The following is a 24,964-nucleotide window of genomic DNA, read 5'->3' as shown; positions in this document are numbered from 1 at the left end:
TTGAAATTAATTATGAAATAAAGAAACGAACTAACAGATGACAATGTATGTAGTAAATGAATGCTGGAAAACAGATTTATGACGAAATCATCATCCTTTGGTTTTCAATTTCTGATGTATTCATATAAAAAATAATGGTATATAAGGGAACTACTTTCAAAAGAAATTTATCAAATTAAATATAACACTCAGTATTATTCTCATAAATCTACTAATGCAATACACCTATTTCTGAGTTCAGGTAACCATTACTAATATTTTACAATCAATAATTTTCTTAAGTCAGTGGAATTAAAATACTAAATTTTTAAAGGAAGCATGTTAAATAAATCCACTTTGTCTCAGTGGATACCGAGCATGCATGCTCAGTTGCTCAGTCGTGTCCAACTCTTACAATCCTATGGATTGTGGCCTTTTAGGTCCCTCTGGCCATGGGATTTTCCAGGCAAGAATACTGGAGTGAGTTGCCAATTCCTACTCCAGGGATCGTCCCAACCCAGGGATTAAACCCACGTCTCTTGCACTGGCATGCAGATTCTTTACCATTGAGCCACCTGGGAAGCCCCCAGAGTGTACCATGGCATTCTGATTATACACAACACAGATATCAGAGGATTTACCAATTTTAAAAGTGTAAGGCAAGAGGGATAAAAGAGCAAAGAGAATTCCAAACATAATCCCATGAAGCAATATTTGGCCAAATTCATCCCTGCAAAAACTGAACAGATACAAATCTGACTGCATATTACACACCTCACTAGTTCAGATCTTTTTGGAGAAATCTCAATTACTAATGGCTTTTAATCAACAAATATGATTTGAAGGCATGATTTATAATAAACAAATCCATGATATACAAACAATTATTTTCAAGTACTTAGAAGTTTCTGAAAGATTTAATTTTTCTTATACTTTTGTACTCAAATTTAATTTACTAGGCAACATCTAGGCCACAGGCTGTAGGGCCTTAAGAAGTTAATACTTTCAGTCCAGAGTCTTAGTCATCAGAAATTCTAAATTAGTGAGGCCTCAAGTGATTACTGTTTTAAAAATTATTTTATTTCTTTTACTCAGGTGACAATGAACACCAATATGGTCAATGAGCAGGAAAGTATATAATCTATAAAATTTACTTTTTGGTAATTTGAATTTTGCAAAGTGGTGAGTAATAAAATTTCTTACATATAAAAATTTTATTTAACTTTTGAAGTTTTATGAAATCTTGGTAAAATTTTTTCTTTATTTGAAAGGAGGATTTTTTGTTGTTGTTGACTATATACAGATAAGATTATATCAAGTGGGACTTCTATTTAGCTGCCTTTCTGACAGAAGACCCTTGCAAGATTTTATTTGCTAAGCTCAAAACGAAAAATATAGCCACCAAGTTTTAATATAAAACAATGTAGAAGACACACTTAAAATGCAATTTTAATATAAATACTAATATTTTAAGGTATTTATTTTAAAATGTTAATAGTAATAAAGAAGCATTCTGGCATTGTTTGCCTTCATATTATTAATGCTAAATTAGGGAAACAAACTAAAAACACTGCACCTAAGTTATAAGAATTAAGGAGGTTAATCTTTCAAAATGTGATCCATTTGACTACGATTTAATTCAACTCACTACAAGTTTTCAAGTATACAGAAAGAGAAATATTCCCTTAAATTTTACTTATACTAAAAGTTATGAAAATAAACATTTTATTATAACATATATTTATTATATATATGGCTAAGGTCATATATCATGTGAAATGCCTATATATATACACACACACACATATATATATATATTTATATAAGTGAAAAAGTTGGCTTAAAGCTCAACATTAAGAAAACTAAAATCATGGCATCTGGTCCCATCACCTCATGGCAAATAGATGGGGAAACAGTGGAAACAGTGGCTGACTTTATTTTTCTGGGCTCCAAAATCACTGCAGATGGTGATTGCAGCCATGACATTAAAACACACTTATTCCTTGGAAGGGAAGTTATGACCAACCTAGACAGCATATTAAAAAGCAGAGACATTACTTGGCCAACAAAGGTGCGTCTAGTCAAGGCTATGGTTTTTCCAGTGGTCATGTTTATGGATGTGAGAGTTGGACTATAAAGAAAGCTGAGTGCTGAAGAATTGATGCTTTTGAACTGTGGTGTTGGAAAAGACTCTTTAGAGTCCCTTGGACTGCAAGGAGATCCAGCCAGCCCATCCTAAAGGAGATCAGTCCTGGGTGTTCATGATGTTGAAGCTGAAGCTCCAATACTTTGGCCACCTGATGGGAAGAGCTGACCCATTTGAAAAGACTCTGATGCTGGGAAAGATTGAGGGCAGGAGGAGAAGGGGACGACAGAGGATGAGATGGTTGGATGGCATCACTGACTTGATGGACATAGGTTTGGGTGGACTCCGGGAGTTGGTGATGGACAGGGAGGCCTGGCATGCTGCGGTTCACGGGGTTGCAAAGAGTCGGACACAACTGAGCGACTGAACTGAACTGAACTGATGGTATATATGTTCTGTGCTTAGTCGCTCAGTTGTGTCCGACTCTTTGCAACCCCATAGACTATAGCCCGCCACGCTCCTCTGTCCATGGGGATCCTCTGGGCAAGAATACTGGAGTGGGGTGCCATGCCCTTCTGCAGGGGATTTTCTGAACCCAGGGTTTGAATCCAGGTCCTCCACATTGCAGGCAGATTCTTTACTGTCTGACCCACCAGCTGCTAAGTCGCTTCAGTCGTGTCCGACTCTGTGTGACCCCATAGACGGCAGCCCACCAGGCTCCTCCATCCCTGAGCTTCTCCAGGCAAGAATACTGGAGTGGGTTGCCATTTCCTTCTCCACTGACCCACCAGGGGAAGCCCCAAAATAGTGGAGTGGGTAGCCTATCCCTTTCTCCAGGGGGGCTTCTTGACCCAGGAATCGAACCAGGGTCTCCAGCATTGCAGGCAGATTCACTACCATCTGAGCTACCAGGGAAACCCATATGCAGGTGGGGAGTGTGTGTATGTGTCTCTGTGTGTGTGTGTGTAACGTTTTTTCTGCCCATCTGTCCATTTTTACTATTTATTAGCAACTCTACTCCAAGACAGTATAGGATTTCTTGCCCTTGTTAAGTCTAGCAATACAAAGACAGACACAGTTCCTGATCTCAAATAGCTCATAATCTAACAGAAATGACACAAGCAACCTACAAAACAGTTTAAGTTCTAAAACAAATTTTAAAATTATAACAAAATCAAATTTTGTGGGTAGTACATGAAGTAATTTTAAAATGTGCACAGCTGGAAGGGTAGGTGGAAACTGGAACATAAGAGTATTCTAGGTGCAAAGAATAGTATGTGAAAATGTGTGGCTACAGAAATCATGATGCGTTAGGGAATTATCAATAAATAGAAAGAGTAGGAAGTGTGCAGTGTTAGAAACAGAGGTTAGTAAGGCAGGTGTGATAATAAAGAACCTCTTATGTCCTCTGAAGGAATCTGGATTTTATCCAATTGTGCTGTGGCATATTGAAAGATTTTAAGAGTATCAACATAGCCAATTTGTATTCTAGAAAGTTAACTCTTGAGGAACAGAAAGAGACTGAAGACTGGAAGAGCATTTAGGAGACTATAAGAACAACAAAGGTGAGAAGTAATAAAGACAGTTGAGTGGGCACAGGCAACATGTCTTGGAGATTCAGAAAACAGTACTCAAAGTGCAATCCATGGACACCGAGCGGGCTACAAGATCCTTTCCAGGCAGCAGTCCATGAGGTCAAAACTATTTTCACAAAAACACCAACATGTTATTTAAACATTATCTGACCTCCTTCACTGGGTAGATATTTGCACCAATAGTACAAAAACAATGGTAGGTAAAACTGCACAGTGCCAAAGAGGGCCTTTTATAGATTACAATGTGAATGATGTCCCTGGAGTTGTGCAGTATGAAACGTGCAAAAATAGGCAGGCAGCCCTAGAGAGGAAGAGAGCCAGCCAGTTAGAGGATTGGTCAGAGTCCTGAAAAACTGGTATAATGGTTTCAAAATAAGAGAATTTCTGTACGAGATAGTTATCAAAAAGAAGTATTAAAGAGAGAGATCAAATAAATTAGGTTTTAAAAAAGTTCAATAAGGACTCTGCTACGGAGAAGGCAATGGCATCCCACTCCCATGGGTGGAGGAGCCTGGTAGGCGGAAGTCCATGGGGTCGCGAAGAGTCGGACACGACTGACCGACTTCACTTTCACTTTTCACTTTCATGCATTGGAGAAGGAAATGGCAACCCACTCCAGTGTTCTTGCCTGGAGAATCCCAGGGATGGTGGAGCCTGGTGGGCTGCCGTCTATGGGGTCACACAGAGTCGGACACGACTGAAGTGACTTAGCAGCAAATCCTGAATAGGTGATAAGAAATAGTGAGCACTGCCTTTTTAAAGAAGTTGGCTCTCAAGGGAGAAAAACTAAATGATATTCAGAGGAAATTGATGGTCTTGTTTTTAAAGATGGGAGAGATTTGTTTGTATCTATCGGTTAGCTTGGAAAATGATTCTGGAAAAGAAACAAAAGCACAAAATAATGTTAACTAGTGTCTACTATAGGTGGGCAGTATGCAAGGCATTTATATACACAGGAGTGAGTTGATAATGAAGGAAAAGCAAGGTCAAGGAAACACTTGGATAAATCCATTGGTAGAGAGCTTGCTTTTAAAGAGCACAGAGATCAGAGCTGGATGGATGTGGTCCACAGGTAAATAGAAAAGTTTGATAAAACTTTTTAAATCCTGATACAGACATTATTGTTAATAGTTAGATCACTTATCTACTGTGATTCCAACTTCTGACCTAGATTACACGTAGCCCAATCTAGCTAGTATTTGTGGAATTAATTTAGGGGTTGATTAGTCAATCTGTGGATTATAGCCTGAACACTAACTCTTTCTTTAATATAATTTGGGAATCACACTGTTTACTAGCAACTTTGCACTAACAGCTTTCTAAAGAGATGAGTGAAAAAAAAAATGCTTAGAACATTATGCACAAACTAGATGCTAAGCCAGTTGTCTAGCATTAAACTCATTTTGGCTAGTTAGGGCTAAGTGTAATATAAGACAGTGAATCGTCTCTTAACAAGACAGAAAAAAGTAAAACAGCGCAGCTGAATTGATTCCATTAAGTGGGAAAATTAAACTTCACCCCTGACAACTGAATGCAGTATTTTAATTCCCCTATTCCCAGTGTTTGAGCTAAAAGCCTATAATTCAAGGCCAAGCTGAAATTCTTACATGAACAGAAAAACAACTTTACCTAAATATTCAACATACATGGAAATCTAATATATATTGAGCAATGAAAATATAAAGAAATTAAGTCTGAATACTGACATATCTAATTTAAAACTTTTATTTTCAAACATGACATAAAACCCAAATTTTTAAAATTTAACATTAAAAAACAAAAATTATTAAGAAAAACAAGACTGATCTTAACTTTCCCAGTTTCTAACAATCATCCTAAACTAAGTTCTTAGAGAAAATGAAAAATTTAACTCTCTTGAAAAATTAAGCACCTTTACTGCTGTGAGATATAGATTAGTTCGATTCAACAAGCATTTGCTTTGTGTCTCCTTTTTGTCAGGTGGCATGTTAAATACTTAAAAGAGAACTTATGAAAATTTACATATATGATGCTTCACATAACTTAATTTTTGCTTCTCATTTTGACTGCTCTAATGGGATCTGACAAAATATTCCACTTTAAAAAAATTAGTTACTTTTCTTTAATCATTATCACTCTCAACACCAAAACTGCAACCCAATTTTTTCTGCTGTCTTAACACAAAAAATTTTCAAACACACACATGTCCTCATGTGCCCAGTATCAGTCATTCAGCTTCAAAAATTATTAACATTCTACCACTCATTTTATTTATAAAGCCCTCAACTTCCACATTCATGTTTTTGCCGCACTATTTTAAATTTATAAGTACACCTGTAAATACTACAGTATGTCTCCCCAGCAGGTTAAGAGATCTTTTGCGATACTACTGTCTGCCCCAAACTAATATTCAGTCATGTTCACATTTTTTCCCCCAACTGTCTCAAAAATTGAATTAGTCTGAATAGGGATCCCAAAAATGTCCTTACACTTGCAGATCAATTTTAGTAATTCCAAGAGCCCTTACCTTAACTCCAAGAGCAATTTCTGCTCCTACCAGCTAACTCCTCTGATTTCATCTTACTATGCCTATGTTTGTTTTTATTTTCGTCCTGACTTTTTAATCTAGTCATACAGTCAACCTTGACTTATATGTGTCACTGTAAATTGTTCAAACATTTGGAACAAACCACGGGATACAGAAAGTATCCAATAATTTTTTGTGAGTACCTCTGAATCAAGCATCTATTTGAGAACTGAATACGTAAATTTCATTTATGCATGAAATATACTATCTAAATGTCGTAACTTCAATTTAATTTGGATATGGCTTTTAAATATTAAATCTAACACTAACTAATAAGCTTGATTGTGACCATGCTCCCTTTGGTAAAACTTGGAGACATAGTACTAGGTTATACATTATCTTGTCACAACAGGAAATAGGTAGTGTTTACACAAAGATTTATTTAATCAATGTGCATTTTCAGAATTTTAAAGGAAAATCTGTATACACATTCAAGATCTTAGTGAATATTAAATTCAGGAACCACAAAGTATAGTTATGGGAAGTGTGTGTTTCTGTATCAATACAAGCACAAGCATTTCCAAAGAAGATCTGGAGTCTGGACCACTAAAATAGCCGGAAAAAATCAGTTTATTGGTAAATAACAATACACAAGAACTTCATTCCACCATTATGCTGCCTTCATCATTAGGTAACAAATAGCTAGGAAAGGATGTATATATTTAAATAATAAATATATTTATATATAATTTTTTTCTCTCTCTAGGAATAATGCCTTTCCAACCAAGTACCACCTTATTTTTCTTCTTTCCATACATTTCATGATGAGTGATCTATATCAGGTGTTCCAATATCTGACTAGGTATTCATCCCCTCTTTCCCTATACTCTATTTCTTATTCTCATCATGCTGTCTTCATTTGTCAAATACACAGAATCTCTTGTCTCCCTCTAATTTCTGCATCATTTAAATACATTGCTTACCACATTTAAATACATTGCTTACCATTCCCTTTATTCTATAAGTTCTTTTTCCCCTTGGCCTTTATGACCAAACAAGAGTCAAGATTTCCTAAATCTTCAGAATTATTCATTTTATCTTTTTGTCTTGTATCATTACTTAGGGACACTTTTAAAGGTTTAGTATACAGTTCTTTACATTTTTAATTAGATAATTCAGTAATATTTCTCACTTCCAGGAATGTAACTCCATTCCTGTAATTCTCATTACTTTCTAAGCTTTGGTTGCCCATAATAACTGCATCCTATGCAGTTCCATTACCTTAAACTTTTTAGTTTCAGAAAAAATTATTGTTTCTTAAAAAAATTTTTTTATTGGAGTACAGCTGATTTACAATGTTGTGTTCTGTCTTTTTCTTATTCAGACCAATGAGATGAAGCATGAAAGAAAATTTATAAAGACTCAAAATGTCTTTAAAAATGACAACAAATTGCAGATTTTGGAATGTTATTCTAGATTTATGGCTCATAGGCTGCATTTTAAATTGAAGATGTTATTAATTTGAAAAATATGAATTTGAATGACAAGGAATGAAAAACTGGTTCCTGAGCCATCTTCTCAACTCCTACAACCAAAATCATTCAATCCCTCACCTTTCAATATTTGAACAAGGTTAAAATTGGTAACAAATTTGTATACTTTCACAGAAACTTTAAGAAAGCACTTTCTGTGAACTGTAATAACCATTGTTCTTTTAGTACCAAAGTAAAACTATCATAACCAAATCTGTTTCAAATAAGCAGAGACTGTCTTGCTTATAAATACTTAAACAGTGTCTATTCAGGTTATTGTTAAAATGAAAACAATACTTTATCTCACAAGAGTTTCCTAGTACGAATTTTCAATTGAACAGGTCTATCCACCATTTCTGAATCCATTTATACAGTTAACCTTGCAATTACTATACATGCAAACTGGGCTTAATAAGTCTTTAAAAAGTCCTAAAGAAATATATGCTAGGCTTTTCTATCTATATTTAAACAGATACAAAATCAAAACAGCTGGTGTAAAAAAAAACAAAACAATTATTACAGTCACCTAGATGTTTATTGTTTATCCTAAATAAAAAGTAGTATGCAGTGGTTTTATTTATAAAATGTTTCCTCTCTCCAAGTAGAGCATTCAGGGACAGAGTGCTGTAAAAATATTAACATGCCACTAAGATGAAGTTTATACTTAGTGCTCAGTCACCAACTTGGAATTCTGCTAATCAGAAGACCACAGATGGCAGAGGGCCAACATCTGAGTTAAAAACTACCGGCTTAGTTTTCTATTTGATTTATTTTAGCCTGTCATATCTTACCTGGTTGATTCTGGATTCTTCTCCAAATGTTTTCTAGCTTATGAAAACTGCCTCTTCAGTCATCAATGACCCTTACTTTTTTCAACAGATTCTTAATTACACATCTCTTGTCAGTATTTTTGAGCAATTAATGAAAATGTCTGCATTAAAACAACTTCTCATGCTATTTTTATAAGAATTTTTACTTATGTTAGAAAAACAGCAAAATATGGATATTTTAATTTCTAAAACGTTAGTACTGTCAAAAGCACTCTTTGGGACAATTATACCTAAATGAAACCATACAGAAAAAAAGTAATAGTACAATTTAATTAATCAAGTTATACTGCTTCTAACTAAGGGATAAGGTGTTAACATTAAACAAATTTTCTGGAGAGTAAGGGGTAATCTATTGATTAGATTTCTCCTCTCTTTAGGAACACACAGGATTCTAGAATTACTCTACTTTAAAATAATTAAAAAAATATATAAGCTGTAACTAGCTACATACCTCCAATTGAATAATTAGACTATCCACCCAATGACAACATTTTCGGAAAGACAGTCAAATTTAACACAACAGAAAAAACATTACAATGGTTGAAGCTTTCATAAAATATTATTAGAAAATAATGTGTTTTTGAGCAGTTTTAAGAAATTAGATACTTAAGAACTAGATTAGAAATCCAAGTTCTGGAAAAAACTAAGCATCTCAATTAAAAAAAAATAAAACATGAATATAAAGATGAAAAAATAAAATTATAAATTGATATCTAGCAGACAAATCTGAATAGATAAAAATAGAAAACTTCTGAATAATTTTTAGGTCGGTTCTTAAGATTTCCAATTAGATTTTGGGTTGTCATAGGTTAATACATTTTTATAAACAGGACTATATGTTTTAAACAAAATTATATTTTATGCTTAATATGGCTTTTATATTTAGCAGTTCCTCAGGTGAGGATATATTGTCTCCATTCTGACAGAAATGGGTCTAGTATGATTTTTAGGTCCTTCAGAACAGTTAGTTTTCAGTAGTATAGAAAAGTCAAGACAGATACTGACATGCTTTCTCTCAATGCCTACTGTAGTGGTGTTCTTGTATTTTCTTCTTCATAAGCAGCACCTAAAATTCAGATTCCTGAGTCCCCTCATAAAGATTTATACTTGCTGGTCTGGTGGGAAGGACTGTGGAAACTTCTGTCTATAGTGGTTCACACAATACATACTAAGAAACATTATCTACAGAATTTCTCAAAGTGTGACAGATCAACAGCATTAGAATCAGCTATGAGCTTATTATGAGAAATGCAAATTCATGAGCTCGACCTAGATCTACTGAATCAGAAACATTAATGATGGGGCTTAGGTAACAGTGTTTTAACAAACTCAACAGGTGACTCTTCCTTTCATCACCATATTACAGCTTTTAATGATTTTTTCCTTGGCTTTTGACACTCTAAGTAGGAAATATTTATGTGCTAAGCAGTATGAGCACTGGACAGACCCCAGATTAGTGGTGGTTATTAGAACTAGCATCTTCATACCATGCGGAGGACCAAAGGTTGTCTCCTGACAGACATGATGACAATTCTAAGTGTTACAGCTGTTCTGTATTTTAATATCTTGAAGTTTCTTTTTTGAGGACCTCAAAATTACATGCCTTCTGCTACAGTTGAATTTGTCTAAGTCACATGTGGTTATAATGTAGTAACTTCAATGAATACACAGAATTTCACTTTTTTAAAAAAAGCTGGCATTTATCCAGAAAAAAGGAATTTGCATCTTTACTTCAATTGTAAATGATAATTCCTCAAACTTCTTTTTTCCGTAATCTGTACTATTTTCCTCCACTTCAGGTGCCTTCTCAATGTTCTTGAATATTATAATTTTATATAATATGTTCTGTTCCAAGTTTACCTAAATGATACTAAGTTAAATTTCATTTTGTTTTTTTTTTCTTTCAACTGTATGTTTTAAAGTTTATTCAGTTTTAAAGATCTTACCACTGTTACTTCTGCCTACTGCACTGGTTTTCCACAGTACATCACCATCATTTTTCTTATTCATTCTACCTGAAAAAGATATTTAGCAAGGCTGCCTTCAAATCCCCACTATCACAAACAATGCAGCTACAAAGACTGCATAATATATTCAGGGACCTGTGTAAAAAATTCCACTGAGTGCTGGGTCAGACGCATTAAGCATTCCTAATTTAATTAAACACTGACTGATTTATAGAATGGTACTAGTTTGTAGTTCTACCATCAGTACCTAAGTTGTCTCCTACAACTCTCCAAACACTTCTTACTAGCACCCTTTTAGGTTTTTGTCATTCTGATGGCTATTAGGTTGTATCTCATGCTTTAATTTTACAAGAGAGTTTGTATACCACCTCACTACTTGTCAGCGCTTGGGCGTCCCCTTCTTTAAATTTTTTCATCTTTTATTTTTATAAAAGGTTATCTGCTTTGTTTCCGTTAATTCACAGCAGTTCTTTGCACACTGTAGTATTATTCTCTTGTAGGCTTTAGATTTTCTAAAACCTACATCTGACTTTTAACTTTGTATACAGTTCCTTTAACAGAAATACTTGATGTAATCAAACACATTAATTTTCACACTATGTTCTGTGATCCCTTAGTCACAGATACTATCCAAATTATCTTATTGAAGTGGGTTACTAATGTTATATATCATGGTCAAGAATCTACACAAGCCAAATCCACATTTTTTTAAAAACAAAGTTTTACTGCAACACACCATATCCATATGTTTACACAATGTTTACTGCTACTTTTAAGCTGTATCAGCAGTTATAGTTGAGTCAGAGACCCTATGGCCTATAAAGACAAAAATACTTATTATATGTTGTGTTGTGATAGTTGCTCAGTCATGTCTTGACTCTTCATGACCCCATGGACTGTAGCCCGCCTGGTTTCTCTGTCTATGGGGCTTCTTCAAGGCAGGCAAGAACACTGGAGTGGGTTGCCATGCCCTCCTCCAGGGGATCTTCCCAACCCATGGATTGAACCCAGGTCTCCTGCATTGCAGGTGGATTCTCTACCAGCTAAGCTAAAGAGTATTGAACTATGGGTATGGAAAACACCTGTTAATTTTTATAAATTAATTTTATATTATATAGTATTGCTGAATTCTCTTAGTTCTAGTCTCTTGTCTTTGGATTTTATGAAGACAGTATTATTATCTGCAAATAGTGTATTTTATTTCTTTTTAAAATTTCTAATCTTATTTAGTTTGATTCAAAAATTTTCAATTACATGTTTGCTACAGATTCTAGACTTATAGGCTTTATCAAGTTAGGACAATTCCCTTTTATTCTTAGTTTTTTGAGAGTCTTTCCATATAGTAGATGCTAATTACAATTTTTTTTTTTGCATTTTTAATACAATAATATTAAGTAATAAACTATCATTTGGCAATTTATGACATACTGCTATATTGTATTTCTCACATTTTACAGTGAACAAATACTTAAACTTTTCATGTTTTAATATTTGGGTTTCCTATAAAACTGGCTGATTCAGTGAAGAATGGGACTCAATTGTATTTCTGTGTGTATCTCTGGTATAGTACCTTCACTTACCAATATTTACTACATGTGTATAATGTGTAAAGTATTATATAATAATGTTTTCTCTTACAAAAGCAAGTAACTATAGCTGTTTAAAATAAAACTAGTACTGTGCTAGCAGATAGGAACGAAGACAATAAAAGAAAATATTAATATGTAGTTTTATCTCTTAGGTGAGTATCAGTAATTTTAAGTTGAAAAGGTCTCTCAATCCTTGAAATTCAAGGGACTTTTATATTAACCCACAAGCAGTTCTGCAACCTCAAAAGTTATTTAAAGCTGTAACAAGTATACAACTATACAACTATCTAAAGATAAGCTAGAAAAAAAAAATAGTAGTTCTAATCTAAACACTAAATGTGAATATTCACAAAGAAAATATTCCTAACTTCTAAAAACTAAACACATCAAGAAATCTACATGATTCTACCATGTGTTTTTTAGTATCTCCCTAAAATAATTTCTACTCTTGTATTACATCCAACTAAGTGGAATAAAAATAAAATGTAATTAATATACTTGGGCATATTCCCACAAAAAATTTAAATAAACTTCACAGAAGATAAAAAGGACAGAGAATAACTCAGTAAAGGTATATTTTAGTTCTGAAGGAAATTAAGTGGCAGGCTGTTCTCTTTTATTAGCTAGGTTGGTTAACAATGACTAAATTATCATAAATTTAAGAACCGTTATTTTAAGGATTTCAAAACACAAATTCACAATCTTTAATCAGAAAATCTGAAATTCCAAAAGCTTTGAAAACTTAAAAAATTCTCCATGATTCCCTTAAGGGCAATCTAAACTGACCTGATATGAGTTATTTATACTCCTTATTTATCCTGCTTTGTGTGAATACTTAATGAATACTAATGTGCTTAACTATGAGTCTCCCTGGACGTTACAGAAATAGTAAAATAGTAAGTGGCACATGTGACACATTACTTCTCAAATGTCTACAAAGTCAAAATATTGAAATACAACTAGCCCTAAGTGTTTCTGATAATGAAATGTGGATCTGAAAATCCTAAAACCCGTAAAAATACTTCCTGCCATGCAGCATGTTACCTTTTCACTCTGTTGTTTCTGTTACTGTGTGGAAACTTTTTAGTTTGGTATAGTCCCTTTTGTCTATTGCTTTTGTTGCTAGTGTTTTTGCTGTCATATTCAATATATCACTGCCAAGACCAATGTAATGCTTTATAGATTCAGGTCTTGTTTTTAAATCTTTAAATAACATATCTGATAAGAGGTTAATATTCAAAATATCAATATATAAGAAACTCATTACAATTCAACAGCAAAACCCTCAAATAACCAGATTTACAAATGGGTCTAGGGTTTGTTTGAACAGACACTTCTGCAAAGAAGGCACACAAACACGTAATAAGTATGTTAAAAAGATGCTCAATATCAGAAATCACTGGGAAATGCAAATCATACCACAATGAGATACCACCTCACACCTGTTAGGATGTTTATTACCAAAAGAACAAAAGAAAATGAGAGCCAGCAAGGATGTGGGGAAACTGGAACCCTTGTAAACTGCTGCAGTGTAAAATGGTATAGGCACTACAAAAACAGTAAGCAGGTTCCTCAAAAAATTAGAACTAGAACTATCACATGATCCAGAAATCTCACTTTTGGGTATACATACAAAGGAAATGAAATCAGTATCTTGAAGAGGCATCTGCACTCCAAAGTTCAGAAAATAGTAGTATAATTTAAAATAGTAGTATAATTTAAAATAGCCCAGATGATGGAAACAACCTGAATGTTTGTTGATGGATAAATGGATAAAGAAAATATACAAAGGACTTTTATTCAGCCTTGAAAAAGGAACGAAATCATGCCATATTTGATAACATGGATGAACCTAAGGGACAGTATGCTTGGTAGTGGGTTAGTTGCTACATTGTGTCTGATTCTTTATGGCCCCATGGTCTGTAGCCTCACCAGGCCTTCTCTGTCCATAGGATTATCCAGGCAAGAATATTAGAGTGGATTGCCATTTTCTTCTCTAAGGGATCTTCCCAACCCAGGAATCAAACCCATGTGTCCTGCACTGGCAGGCAGATTCTTTACCACTGAGCCATCAGGGAAGCCCTTGTTACTCTTAAGCCCTGCAAAGAATGATCTTATTCCTATAGACATCCAGCCCAATGGCTTTGTTAATAGCATGGACTGTATTTAAATAATGCAAAAATCAGAAGAATTGAAATTTTGCAAAGGATAATATAAGCAGGCTATACAATACAGAGATAATCGTATTTCACTTCATGAAAGTTATCAAAGACTAGATTTTTTTCAAAAAGCGATAAGCCCATATGACTGAGGATAATATGTCCAGTAAAGTAAGACAATTCTTAGAAAGACAATATTGTGTGATTTCACTTATATGAGGCTATGCAAACTAGTCAAACTCATAGAAACAGAGAGCAGAATGGAGATTCCCAGGGGCTGAAGGGAAAAATGAGGAATTACTGTTCAACAGGACTAAAGATTGCTACACGATGAATAAATTCTAGAGATCTTCTGTAGAACAATGTACCTACAGTTAACAATACTGCAAGTGCACACACTTAAAACTTTGTTAAGCAGACAGATATAAAGTTTTGTTTTTTTACCATAATTTAAAAAATTTTAATAGAAGATTTCTAATTTTTTCATTGCTCATTTACCATCAAAATAAAACTCTTCTATCTCTACTTGTGCTTTTATACTCTATTTATTTAAATAAATAAAAGTATTACTTTCACATCAGATTCATTTTGATAAAGAATATTCTTTTAACAGACACTTTAAAAAAAATCACAAAAAGCTTGAAAAATATTAAACAAAATGTTTAAATAGTGATTTGATTGTATTAGTGCACCATTACATTTATAACATTTCTACATTATTTAAAAGAAATTAGTATTGGAAAGCTTTTAAATTACAGCATATTAATTTAGGTGCAAGTTTAGACAACTCCTATACTGAGAATAAAACACTAAAGTATTAAAAAGTTAAATATATTTGGAATATATAATTATGTTCTTCTATCATTCTGTATTATCTGAAATCAAAGCTTCAAAATCATGTATTAAGCCATAAAAGGTGAGAGCACTTACTTAGGAGTAGACGGACCCCTTGGCCATGTTCCATCTTCATTTTTCTGTTCTATCACTAACACCTGCAAATAAGACAATAACAGTGTTTTTTCTTAACGCCGAAGTTAAAACAGCTTAAGAAGATTAGCTGTATATGCTAAATATCTAAACTAACTCTGCAGTGACTTATATGACACAGTAGACAAGGTGAAGAGGAATTTGCACTTTGATTTCAAAGCGGGTCAAGGGAGATAGAGAGACCTTGAATATAAGACGTCGGCAATGACAGAAAGAAAGAAGGTAACAAACTATAAGGAAAATCATTGGTTCTATGACTTAAAGCATTAAAAAAGTTTAAACCAAGTTGATAGAAGTTCTTTGAATCTAGGGAGTATGTTTTCTGTTTGTTGCTTGTAAAAGTACTGTGCAAAAAACAGATGCTCAATAAATGGTTATAGTTGTTCTTAAACATACTGATATATGATCTCAGTCAACTATTGTTATGCAAATACTGAGGAACAGATACAAAGACAGTTCCAAATTACAGATTATATATGATTTGTCTGGGGTTTGATCTGAGAGAATAACATTGAAACATGTATATTATCATATGTGAAACAGATCACCAGTCCAGGTTCGATGCATGAGACGGGGTGCTCAGGGCTGGTGCACTGGGATGACCCTGAGGGATGGGACGGGGAGGGAGGTGGGAGGGGGGTTCAGGATGGGGAACAAATGTAAACCCATGGCTGGTTCATGTCAATGTATGGCAAAAACCACTACAATATTATAAAGTAATTAGCCTCCAATTAAAATAAATAAATTTAAAATTAAAAAAAAGAAAAGAAATTTGTCCTTATTTACATTATCACTGTATAAATTAGAAAATCTTTTACGATATAAATGATAGAACCATGTATGAGAATCAGACTGCAGTTCCCTATTGCAGCATAGTTAGGGTAGACACAAATCACCTCTAACAAATGAAAGGTACAGGCTGAGGTGAACTATATTTTAAAATAAAACCCCAGAATCTTTTTTCATTATCTTCCAATCTAAAATAGAAGGCTCTCTTCTAGTTTTTAGTAGGGGTAAGTCTGTGCAAAGAAGAAAAACCAAAATAATTAACAAAAGAAATAAGTGATCTCTACAAGTTAGTATCTAAATTTCCACAGGAAAACTATAATATATAAAATATGCCTGGAAGCAAATTCAAGGCATTAAAAATTCGCATATATTCTACACTACATTTTTATTAACTCTTTTAAAGTTGCAATTTTGTTACCTGTTCTATATATTCTTAGTAATATACTTCTTTATTGATAAAATAATTAAAAAAATTTTTATTTGGAGGATAACTGCTTTACAATGTTGTGCTGGTTTCTGCAGTATAACAATGTGAATGAGTCATAAGAAGGGGACGTATGTATACTTAGCAATATACTTTTGTGGACTATGGGTTTCAGGCAATTTCTAAGTTGGCATTTGGATATTAACCATGTAAAAATGTAAGCCTGATTCAGAATACATATACAAATGAAATATTGATTTAAAAAATTCATGGAACCATGTTGTTGATGAAGAAGTGAAGTCGCTCAGTCGTGTCCGACTCTTTGTTGTTGATAAAATATGCTAGTTAAAACACTAATGTTATCTTTGTGTGTGGTGTGTTAGTTGCTCAGTCGTGTCTGACCCTCTACAACCAATCTGTATGTAGCGCACAAGGCTCCTCTGTCCATGGGATTTTCCAGGCAAGAACATTGGAGTGGGTTGCCATTTCCTCCTCCAGGGGATGTTCCCAACCCAGAGATCGAACTCGCATCTCCTATGTCTCCTGCATTGCAAGCAGATTCCTTAACCACTGAGCTATTGGGGAAGCCAAAGTTACCTTTAAAAAAGTTATCTGTAAAAACTTAATTATTTCCTGTAAACAAAAAGCACATGTGAGGAACTTCCCTGATGGTCCGGTGGTTAAGACTCCGTGCCCTTGGTGCAGGGAGCACATGTTCGATCTCTGGGTGGGGAACTAAGATCTTACAAGCCATACAGCTTGACCAGAAAACAAAAAACAAACTCCCAAAACACACATGAAGTATAGGTAATATATTAAGAACAGTGCACTGTTTATCTGCCATCCTGACACCTCCCTGATCATATTCCTCTCCCTAACTACCACAGGCAATTAACCATTATGCTCAATTCCTGGTTTAAGATGATACAGTCATATATTTACATAGTTTTACATGTTTATAAAGTTGAGTTTGCTGAGTAATTTTTAACTTCTGAAGGAAGGATTTCCTGTGCTACAACTTATAACTGTACAGACATCTAAGTAAAAATTATACTTTATTAAAAAACATATACACATAAACTTTGTCTCTGCTGCTGCTACTAAGTCACTTCAGTTGTGTCCGACTCTGTGCGACCCCATAGACGGCAACCTACCAGGCTCCCCCGTCTCTGGGATTTTCCAGGCAAGAACACTGGAGTGGGTTGCCATTTCCTTCTCCAATGCATGAAAGTGAAAAGTGAAAATGAAGTCGCTCAGTTGTGTCTGACCCTCAGCGACCCCATGGACTGCAGCCTTCCAGGCTCCTCCGTCCATGGGATTTTCCAGGCAAGAGTACTGGAGTCGGTGCCTTTGCCTTTTCTGAACTTAGTCTCTAGCAGCACTTAAATCAGCTGTAAAGCAAAAGAGTTTAGCTATAGAAAATGTCAAAGGTATATATTTAGTATCTTTGCTTACAGTTTGTTTTTTAAAGGAAGATCCTAAAGCTGAAGAATCAAAAAAATATTTAAAGTTTAACTGTAACTTTTAATCCCAAGCAGTATTTTAAATTCCTTTTGTCTTTACAATTAATGTTGAATGCCATCAGAAATGCTAAAACTCATTTCCTTACTCAAATGTATCATTTTCTGAATAAAATTTTCATCATTTATGGTTAAAACCTTAACTCAAAATGAAAATATTTTAAAAAAGATTTTAAGATTTAATTAAATTGAACATACACATACAAGAAAGAGAGGTAAAGACCATCTATTTTGAGCGGTAAACTCTTCAATAATGTATCTTTGTTTCACTTTCTAATGAGGATACTTTCTATTTCAGTAAGAAAAAAAAATTGTTTTAAGTCTAAGATAGTGTTCAGTTCATTCATCATCATTCAGAAAATAACTGGTCAAAAATCTAGACAATTTCATGCATTTTCTCTGAACCATTTCTATTTCAAAAGATCAAATGTCTCTAAAGATATTCTATAAGAATGTTTAATAAGATATTTAGTCTTATTAAAATAATTCTGTCATCTTCATTCTGATAGATGCATTCCTATCAAGAATATCAAATTACTTAAATTCTCTAAGCCTCAGTCTAATATACATGACAAGGAGAATTATAGCCATTACACAGACTCAATTATTGAAAAGATTTAAGAAATAATCCTACATATTTAAACTGTATTCCCTGGAGCAACCTCATGGCCTGATGGATGGTAACCTCTTTCTACTGGAAGAGAGAAAGTTGGATGGATAAGGAAGGGAGTGTCGAATAGCCAGTAGTTCCAAATGTCTCAATCAGCTTCAACTGGGTAACTCCTTTAAATTAGAATACATGTTAGATTTTGTAAGATTTTACTTAAGAATATAATGGCTAAAATAAGTGTGAAAATCACTGTTTTACAGCTTAGGACAATATTTGATTATAGTAGGAACAATTTCCACCACATATCAATTTTAAATTAACATAGAACAAAGCAAAAACTTCCATATATTGGAGCAGCAGGCTCTGTGTTAGGTATTAAAATATAGGTCCTATTTAGGACACAAAATCCAACCAAAACAAGGACTTCATAGTTTAGCCAGGGAGCTTAATATATAAATAACCGAAGTTCACAATGAATGATACAAGCTTCCCTGGTGGCTCAGACAATGAAGAATCCGCCTGCAATGCGAGAAACCTGGGTTCGATCCCTGGGTTGAGAAGATCCACTAGAGGAGGGCATGGCCCCACTCAAGTATTTTTGCCTGGGGAATCCCATGGACAGAGGAGCCTGGCGGGCTACAGTCCATGGCGTCATAAAGAGTCGGACATGACTGATCAACTAAGCACAGCAAAGTATACAATGAATGATACAAGACATACATGTAAATCATTATGGAAGTTAAGGGAGAAATTTTTTCTCCAAAGTAAAAAAAAATTCTATGCCTTAGTTAGATACTGAGATAAACAGATCATGAAAGGCTGAAGAAATGATCTGACATTGGGATTGGAAGGATGGATAATCTGATCTGGTTAGAGTACATGATAGGATGGGAAGCTTCATTTCAGTATTTGGATGTTTAAAAAGAATTTTATTTTGGATGAATACAGGGAATGGGGAGAACGATACAATGGGCAGATGAAACAACATATATCAAAGAACAAGAGAATGGAACACCATAACAGGCTTAAAGACTATAAGTAGTTCAGTTAGGTTTTGTTAGGAATACAAATCAAAAGACAAGATTAATCAAAAGATGCTGGAAGAATAAGGTAAATGGATAAACCATGACTTGCATGCTATGTTAAGGTGCTGAGACTTTATTCTACAATTGTTAAGGAGCCAGGGAAGATTAGTGGAAAGGAAATAATAAGGTTTACATTTTAGAAAGGGTATTCTGGCAGAAATATGGAAGGTTGAGAATGGACATGAAAAGACTGGAAGCAGCGGGATTTGTTAAAACATTACTGAAAAATAAGGGCTGGAAATGGAATAGAGATTAATTAAAGAGAGAGTTGGAAGGAAGAATCAGTAAGACTTGCTGATTGTGTCTAGAAATCTTCATTTCTCAACACATTCGTTTGTTTGGATTACATCATATAGTCTTTCATTTGTTTGGATTATATCATAAAGAAAGACCAAACTGGGGGTTGACCCCTTCTAACAGGTATTGACAAACTACAATTCACTTAACTCACTGACTGCTTTTGAAAATCAAGTTTGTTGGAACATAGCCATATCCATTTTCTACATATTGTTTACCATTACTTTCTTGCTACTACAATGGCAAAGTTGTGCTCATGACAGAGATCATATAGACCGCTGAAACAAAAATATTTATTACTTGATCCTTTACAAAAAGTATGTTGATCCCTTATTGTATTAGTTATTTGTCAATGGAAAATAATTTATTTTTAAAAAGTCAGTTATTCTCAAGCTCAAGGAGAGAAGAAGTTATAATTAGTGTATAATTAGTGACCAGCAGGGAAAAGAGAACAGATGAGTTAGAAAAGAGGAAATCAGAGATAGTAGAACCCATTGTAGAGTGTCAGGATAGCCATAAAGTTTATGAATCTCAAAAGCTTCATGGATAGTATGCTTAAAATAAACAGCGTTGCTAAACAATACCTGTCCTTGGTATAAACCAGCATCCTGAATGGTGCTGTCTGGTTTATTCAGTGGTTCAAATGTATTACTCATGTATTTGTTCCACAATCTGGTCTCCTTTTCATCTGGAATATTGAAGATTTTTCTTATTTCCTTTTCAATTGTATCTAGACATAAGGAGGAAAGATATGTAAATATAATAAATATTTAATAATGTACACACAGAGATAAGTGCTCACTAGCATAAAAATCCTAAATTTAAAATACTGATAATAATAAGAGAAGATAAACAAATATGCAGGAAATATATAAAACAATCAAGTTTTTGAGACTGGGTATACTTTTTAGGAACAAAATGATAATTGTAACTCTGACAGATAATTACTTGGAGAAATTAATATCTCAAAGGTAAGAGTTCAATCACGTAACACTAAAATATAGTTTACATTATACAGGGTGCACTTTAACTTCTTATACATTATAAAATTAATGTATTTTCTGATGATGTGTTGGTGTTAGAAATTAAAGTATGATTCAGAGGTGCCACAGGATGAAATTTCGTTACAACAAAATCAATTTAAGAATAATTTATATTAAGCTGAATATAATTTACAGTTTAAATAGCTAACTGAAATTAAATAGAATATGGAGACACACAAAAAAGTGCCATCTTTGAAGAGAGGTTGGTCAAAAATCTCTTGATTCCAAGGTAAAACCAGGTATCTTTCTTATTTCTAAACCAATTACCTGAGTGGGAGAAGTCTTTTTTAAAAACCCACAGCAGTTTATCTGCTGTAAAGTAAGATATAGGAGTATCTACATGTTTGAGAGTTATTAAGTTTTGGTACCATATTTAGATGAATCTTTAAAGTATTTTTAAACATTGTCAATAACTCACCTAACTTAGATTTCAAGAAAGTTACACTTAAAATATTTTATAACATATGAAGAAATATAAAATATCTTTTAGAATACTTGATTAATTTTGGACAAAACATTATTTGTAAAATACTAAGTCTAACAATACATGTTCTCTTAAAAAATAAAAGCCACACCTAACCTACATAATCAAACTTAGTTCAATAGCACTGTTTATGTTCTACTTAGCTTTTAATCCTCTTTAACAGTCTTACAGTGGAAGACAGTTTAATTAAGGCATTCATTACAAGGTAAACATTAAAGTGTACTTCAAAACTTAGAGCAAACTAGCCAGAAGATTTAAAAAATTACATCAAATAACTGTAAGTATATTATTAAAACTACTTTGTATTTTGGCAGCACTGATTTTATACCTGAAGTGTAAATCCATATAGAGAAATGCACAAATCGTCAGTATATAATGATGAAATTCAAAAGTGGATACACCCATATAAGCAGTACAAAAAACAGAAAATTACCTAGGAAGGAGGCTACAGGAAGAAGTCAAGGAAGGGAGGTTATTTTTCTATAAAAATGAATACTTGTTTCCTGAATGAAGAAATAAATCTTGCTCATTGCAAAAATATATAAAATACAAATAAAATGTTCACCTAGAGATAACCACTGTTACCATGTTGATATTTTTTCTTCTAGGCATTTTTCCTATTCAGTTCAGTTCAGTTCAGTCGCTCAGTCATGTCTGACTCTTTGCGACCCCATGAATCGCAGCACGCCAAGCCTCCCTGTCCATCACCAACTCCTGGAGTTCACTCAGACTCACGTCCATCGAGTCAGTGATGCCATCCAGCCATCTCATCCTCTGTTGTCCCTTTCTTCTCCTGCCCCCCAATCCTTCCCAGCCTCAGAGTGTTTTCCAATGAGTCAACTCTTCGCATGAGGTGGCCAAAATACTGGAGTTTCAGCTTTAGCATCATTCCTTCCAAAGAAATCCCAGGGCTGATCTCCTTCAGAATGGACTGGTTGGATCTCCCTGCAGTCCAAGGGACTCTCAAAAGTCTTCTACAACACCACAGTTTAAAAGCATCAATTCTTCGTCGCTCAGCTTTCTTCAAAGTCCAACTCTCACATCCATACATGACCACTGGAAAAACCATAGCCTTGACTAGACGGACCTTTTTTGGCAAAGTAATGTCTCTGCTTTTGAATATGCTATCTAGGTTGGTCATAACTTTTCTTCCAAGGAGTAAGCGTCTTTTAATTTCATGGCTGCAGTCACCATCTGCAGTGATTTTGGAGCCCCCCCAAATAAAGTCTGACACTGTTTCCACTGTTTCCCCATCTGTTTGCCATTAAGTGATGGGACTAGATGCCATAATCTTCGTTTTCTGAAGTTGATTAATACATACATATTTATATGCATAATATGTACAAGTAATATGGAAATGTCCTCTTGATTTTGAGAAGGGTAATGCAAAGGCCCTGAGATGGGGACGTATTTGGCATGTTTTAGAACACCAAGGTGCACCAATGTAGCTGAAGTGGAATTTTGTTGTTGTTCAGTTGCTAAGTTGTGTCTGACTCTTTGTGACTCCATGGACTGTAGCCCACCAGGCTCCACTGTCTATGGGATTTCCCAGGAAAAAATACTGGAGTGGACTGCCACTTCCTTCTCCAGGGAATCTTCCCCACCCAGGGATCTCCTGCATTGGTAGGCAGATTCTTTACCACTGAACTACTAGGGAAGCCTGAAGTGGAATGAGCAAGATGAAAAGGTCAAGGTACTAATTGTAGGATCATACAGAATTTAGGTAGTTATGAAAGCATTCTACTTTATCTGATTTTATCTGATTAAGAAGAGAACTCACTGAGGGGTTGTGAGTAGAGAAGTGGCATGTTCCAACTGACATTTTAAATGCTCACTTTTACTGCTAGTAAAGAACAAACTAAAGAATGTCAAGGATGGGAGACTAGGCTACTACAGAAATCCAATCACGGTGATAACAGTGGAAGCAACATTAAGCTGTCAGACTGAGAACAGATTCTAAGGAATGCTTAGAAGTTATGTTGCCAGATTATGTAGGTGAGAAATGCAAGGGAATCAGAATGATACCAAGGATTTTAGCTTAAGCAATCAGAAGTGCTAGTGATGATTACTCAGACAGGGAAAAATAACAGAGTAGTAGGTTTTAGGGGGAAGAAGAAGAATTTAGTTTCAGACATGTTATCCTCAGATTTTCATCAGACACAGATGATGATATGGAATGGATGAAACTGGAATTAAGGGAGAATTTGGGTAGGAGATATAAGATATCAATATATAGAAAGGATTAAAAGCCAGGGTAAAACATTAAGGAAAAGAATGGAGATCCAAGGACTAAGCATATCACACTGCTGTTTTGAGGTCAGAAACACGAAGAGCATCTAACAAATGACTTTGAGAAGTTGCAGCCAGTGAGAACTTGTGCGCTGGCAGCCATGTGAAGAGAAAATATTTCTAGGTGGAAAAGTAAATAAGTATGTAAATTTTTGCTGGCATGCTAAGATATGCAGAGTACATCATGCAAAATGCTGGACTGGATGACGCACAAGCTGGAATCAAGATTGCTGGGAGAAATATCAATAACCTCAGATATGCATATGATACCATCCTTATGGCAGAAAGTGAAGAACTAAGGAGCCTCTTGATGAAAGTGAAAGAGGAGAGTGAAAAAGTTGGCTTAAAACTCAACATTCAGAAAACTAAAATCATGACATCCGGTCCCATCACTTCATGGAAAATAGACAGGGCAACAGTGCAAACAGTGAGAGATTTTATTTTCTTGGGCTCCAAAATCACTGTAGATGGTGACTGTAGCCATGAAATCAAAAGATGCTTGTTCCTTGGAAGAAAAGTTATGACCAACCTAGACAGCATATTCAAAAGCAGAGACATTACTTTGCCAACAAAGGTCCGTCTAGACAGGCTATGGTTATTCCAGTAGTCATATATGGATGTGAGAGTTGGACTATAAAGAGAGCTGAGCACTGGTATTGATGCTTTTGGACTGTGGTGTTGGAGAGTCCTTGAGAGTCCCTTGGACTGCAAGGAGAGCCAACCAGTCCATTCTAAAGGAAATCACCCTGAATATTCATTGGAAGGACTGATGCTGAAGCTGAAACTCCAATACTTTGGCCACCTGATGCAAAGAACTGACTCACTGGAAAAGACCCTGATGCTGGGAAAGATTGAAGGTGGTAGGAGAAGGGACGGCAGAGGATGAGAGAATTGAATGGCATCACCAACTCAATGGACACGAGTTTGAGTAAGCTCTGTGAGCCGGAGATGGACAGGGAAGCCTGGTGTGCTGCAGTCCATCGGGTCACAAAGAGTCAGACATGACTGAGCAACTGAACTGAACTAAGACAATGAAGACTTTAACCACTGGATTTATTAATGTAGAAGTAATTAGAGACCATCACAGAAGTATAATCAAGGGAGTGATAGGTCTGATCTAGTGAGTTTGAGGGAGAAGGCAATGGCACCCCACTCCAGTACTCTTGCCTGGAAAATCCTATGGACGGAGGAGC

At 34.8% G+C, this 24,964-nt stretch overlaps 1 protein-coding gene across 4 annotated transcripts in view; it reads right to left on the bottom strand.

Annotated features, from left to right (window-relative positions):
• Window positions 1-24,964, bottom strand: part of USP15 (ubiquitin specific peptidase 15) — a 135,106-nt gene that overhangs the window by 49,145 nt on the left and 60,997 nt on the right. For all 4 annotated transcript variants that reach the window (XM_006072616.3, XM_006072617.3, XM_025283888.2 and 1 more), the window contains exons 5-6: window positions 20,540-20,685; window positions 15,174-15,235 (exon numbers count right to left, since the gene is read on the bottom strand). In XM_006072616.3, the coding sequence (XP_006072678.1) occupies window positions 15,174-15,235; window positions 20,540-20,685 (208 nt within the window). The remainder of the gene's footprint in view (window positions 1-15,173; window positions 15,236-20,539; window positions 20,686-24,964) is intronic.

The sequence above is a fragment of the Bubalus bubalis genome, chromosome 4 (genome assembly GCF_019923935.1).
Source record: "Bubalus bubalis isolate 160015118507 breed Murrah chromosome 4, NDDB_SH_1, whole genome shotgun sequence".
Lineage (NCBI taxonomy): Eukaryota > Metazoa > Chordata > Mammalia > Artiodactyla > Bovidae > Bubalus > Bubalus bubalis.
The sequence above is the reverse complement of the archived record's forward strand: the minus strand, read 5'-3'. Positions and strand labels throughout refer to the sequence as shown.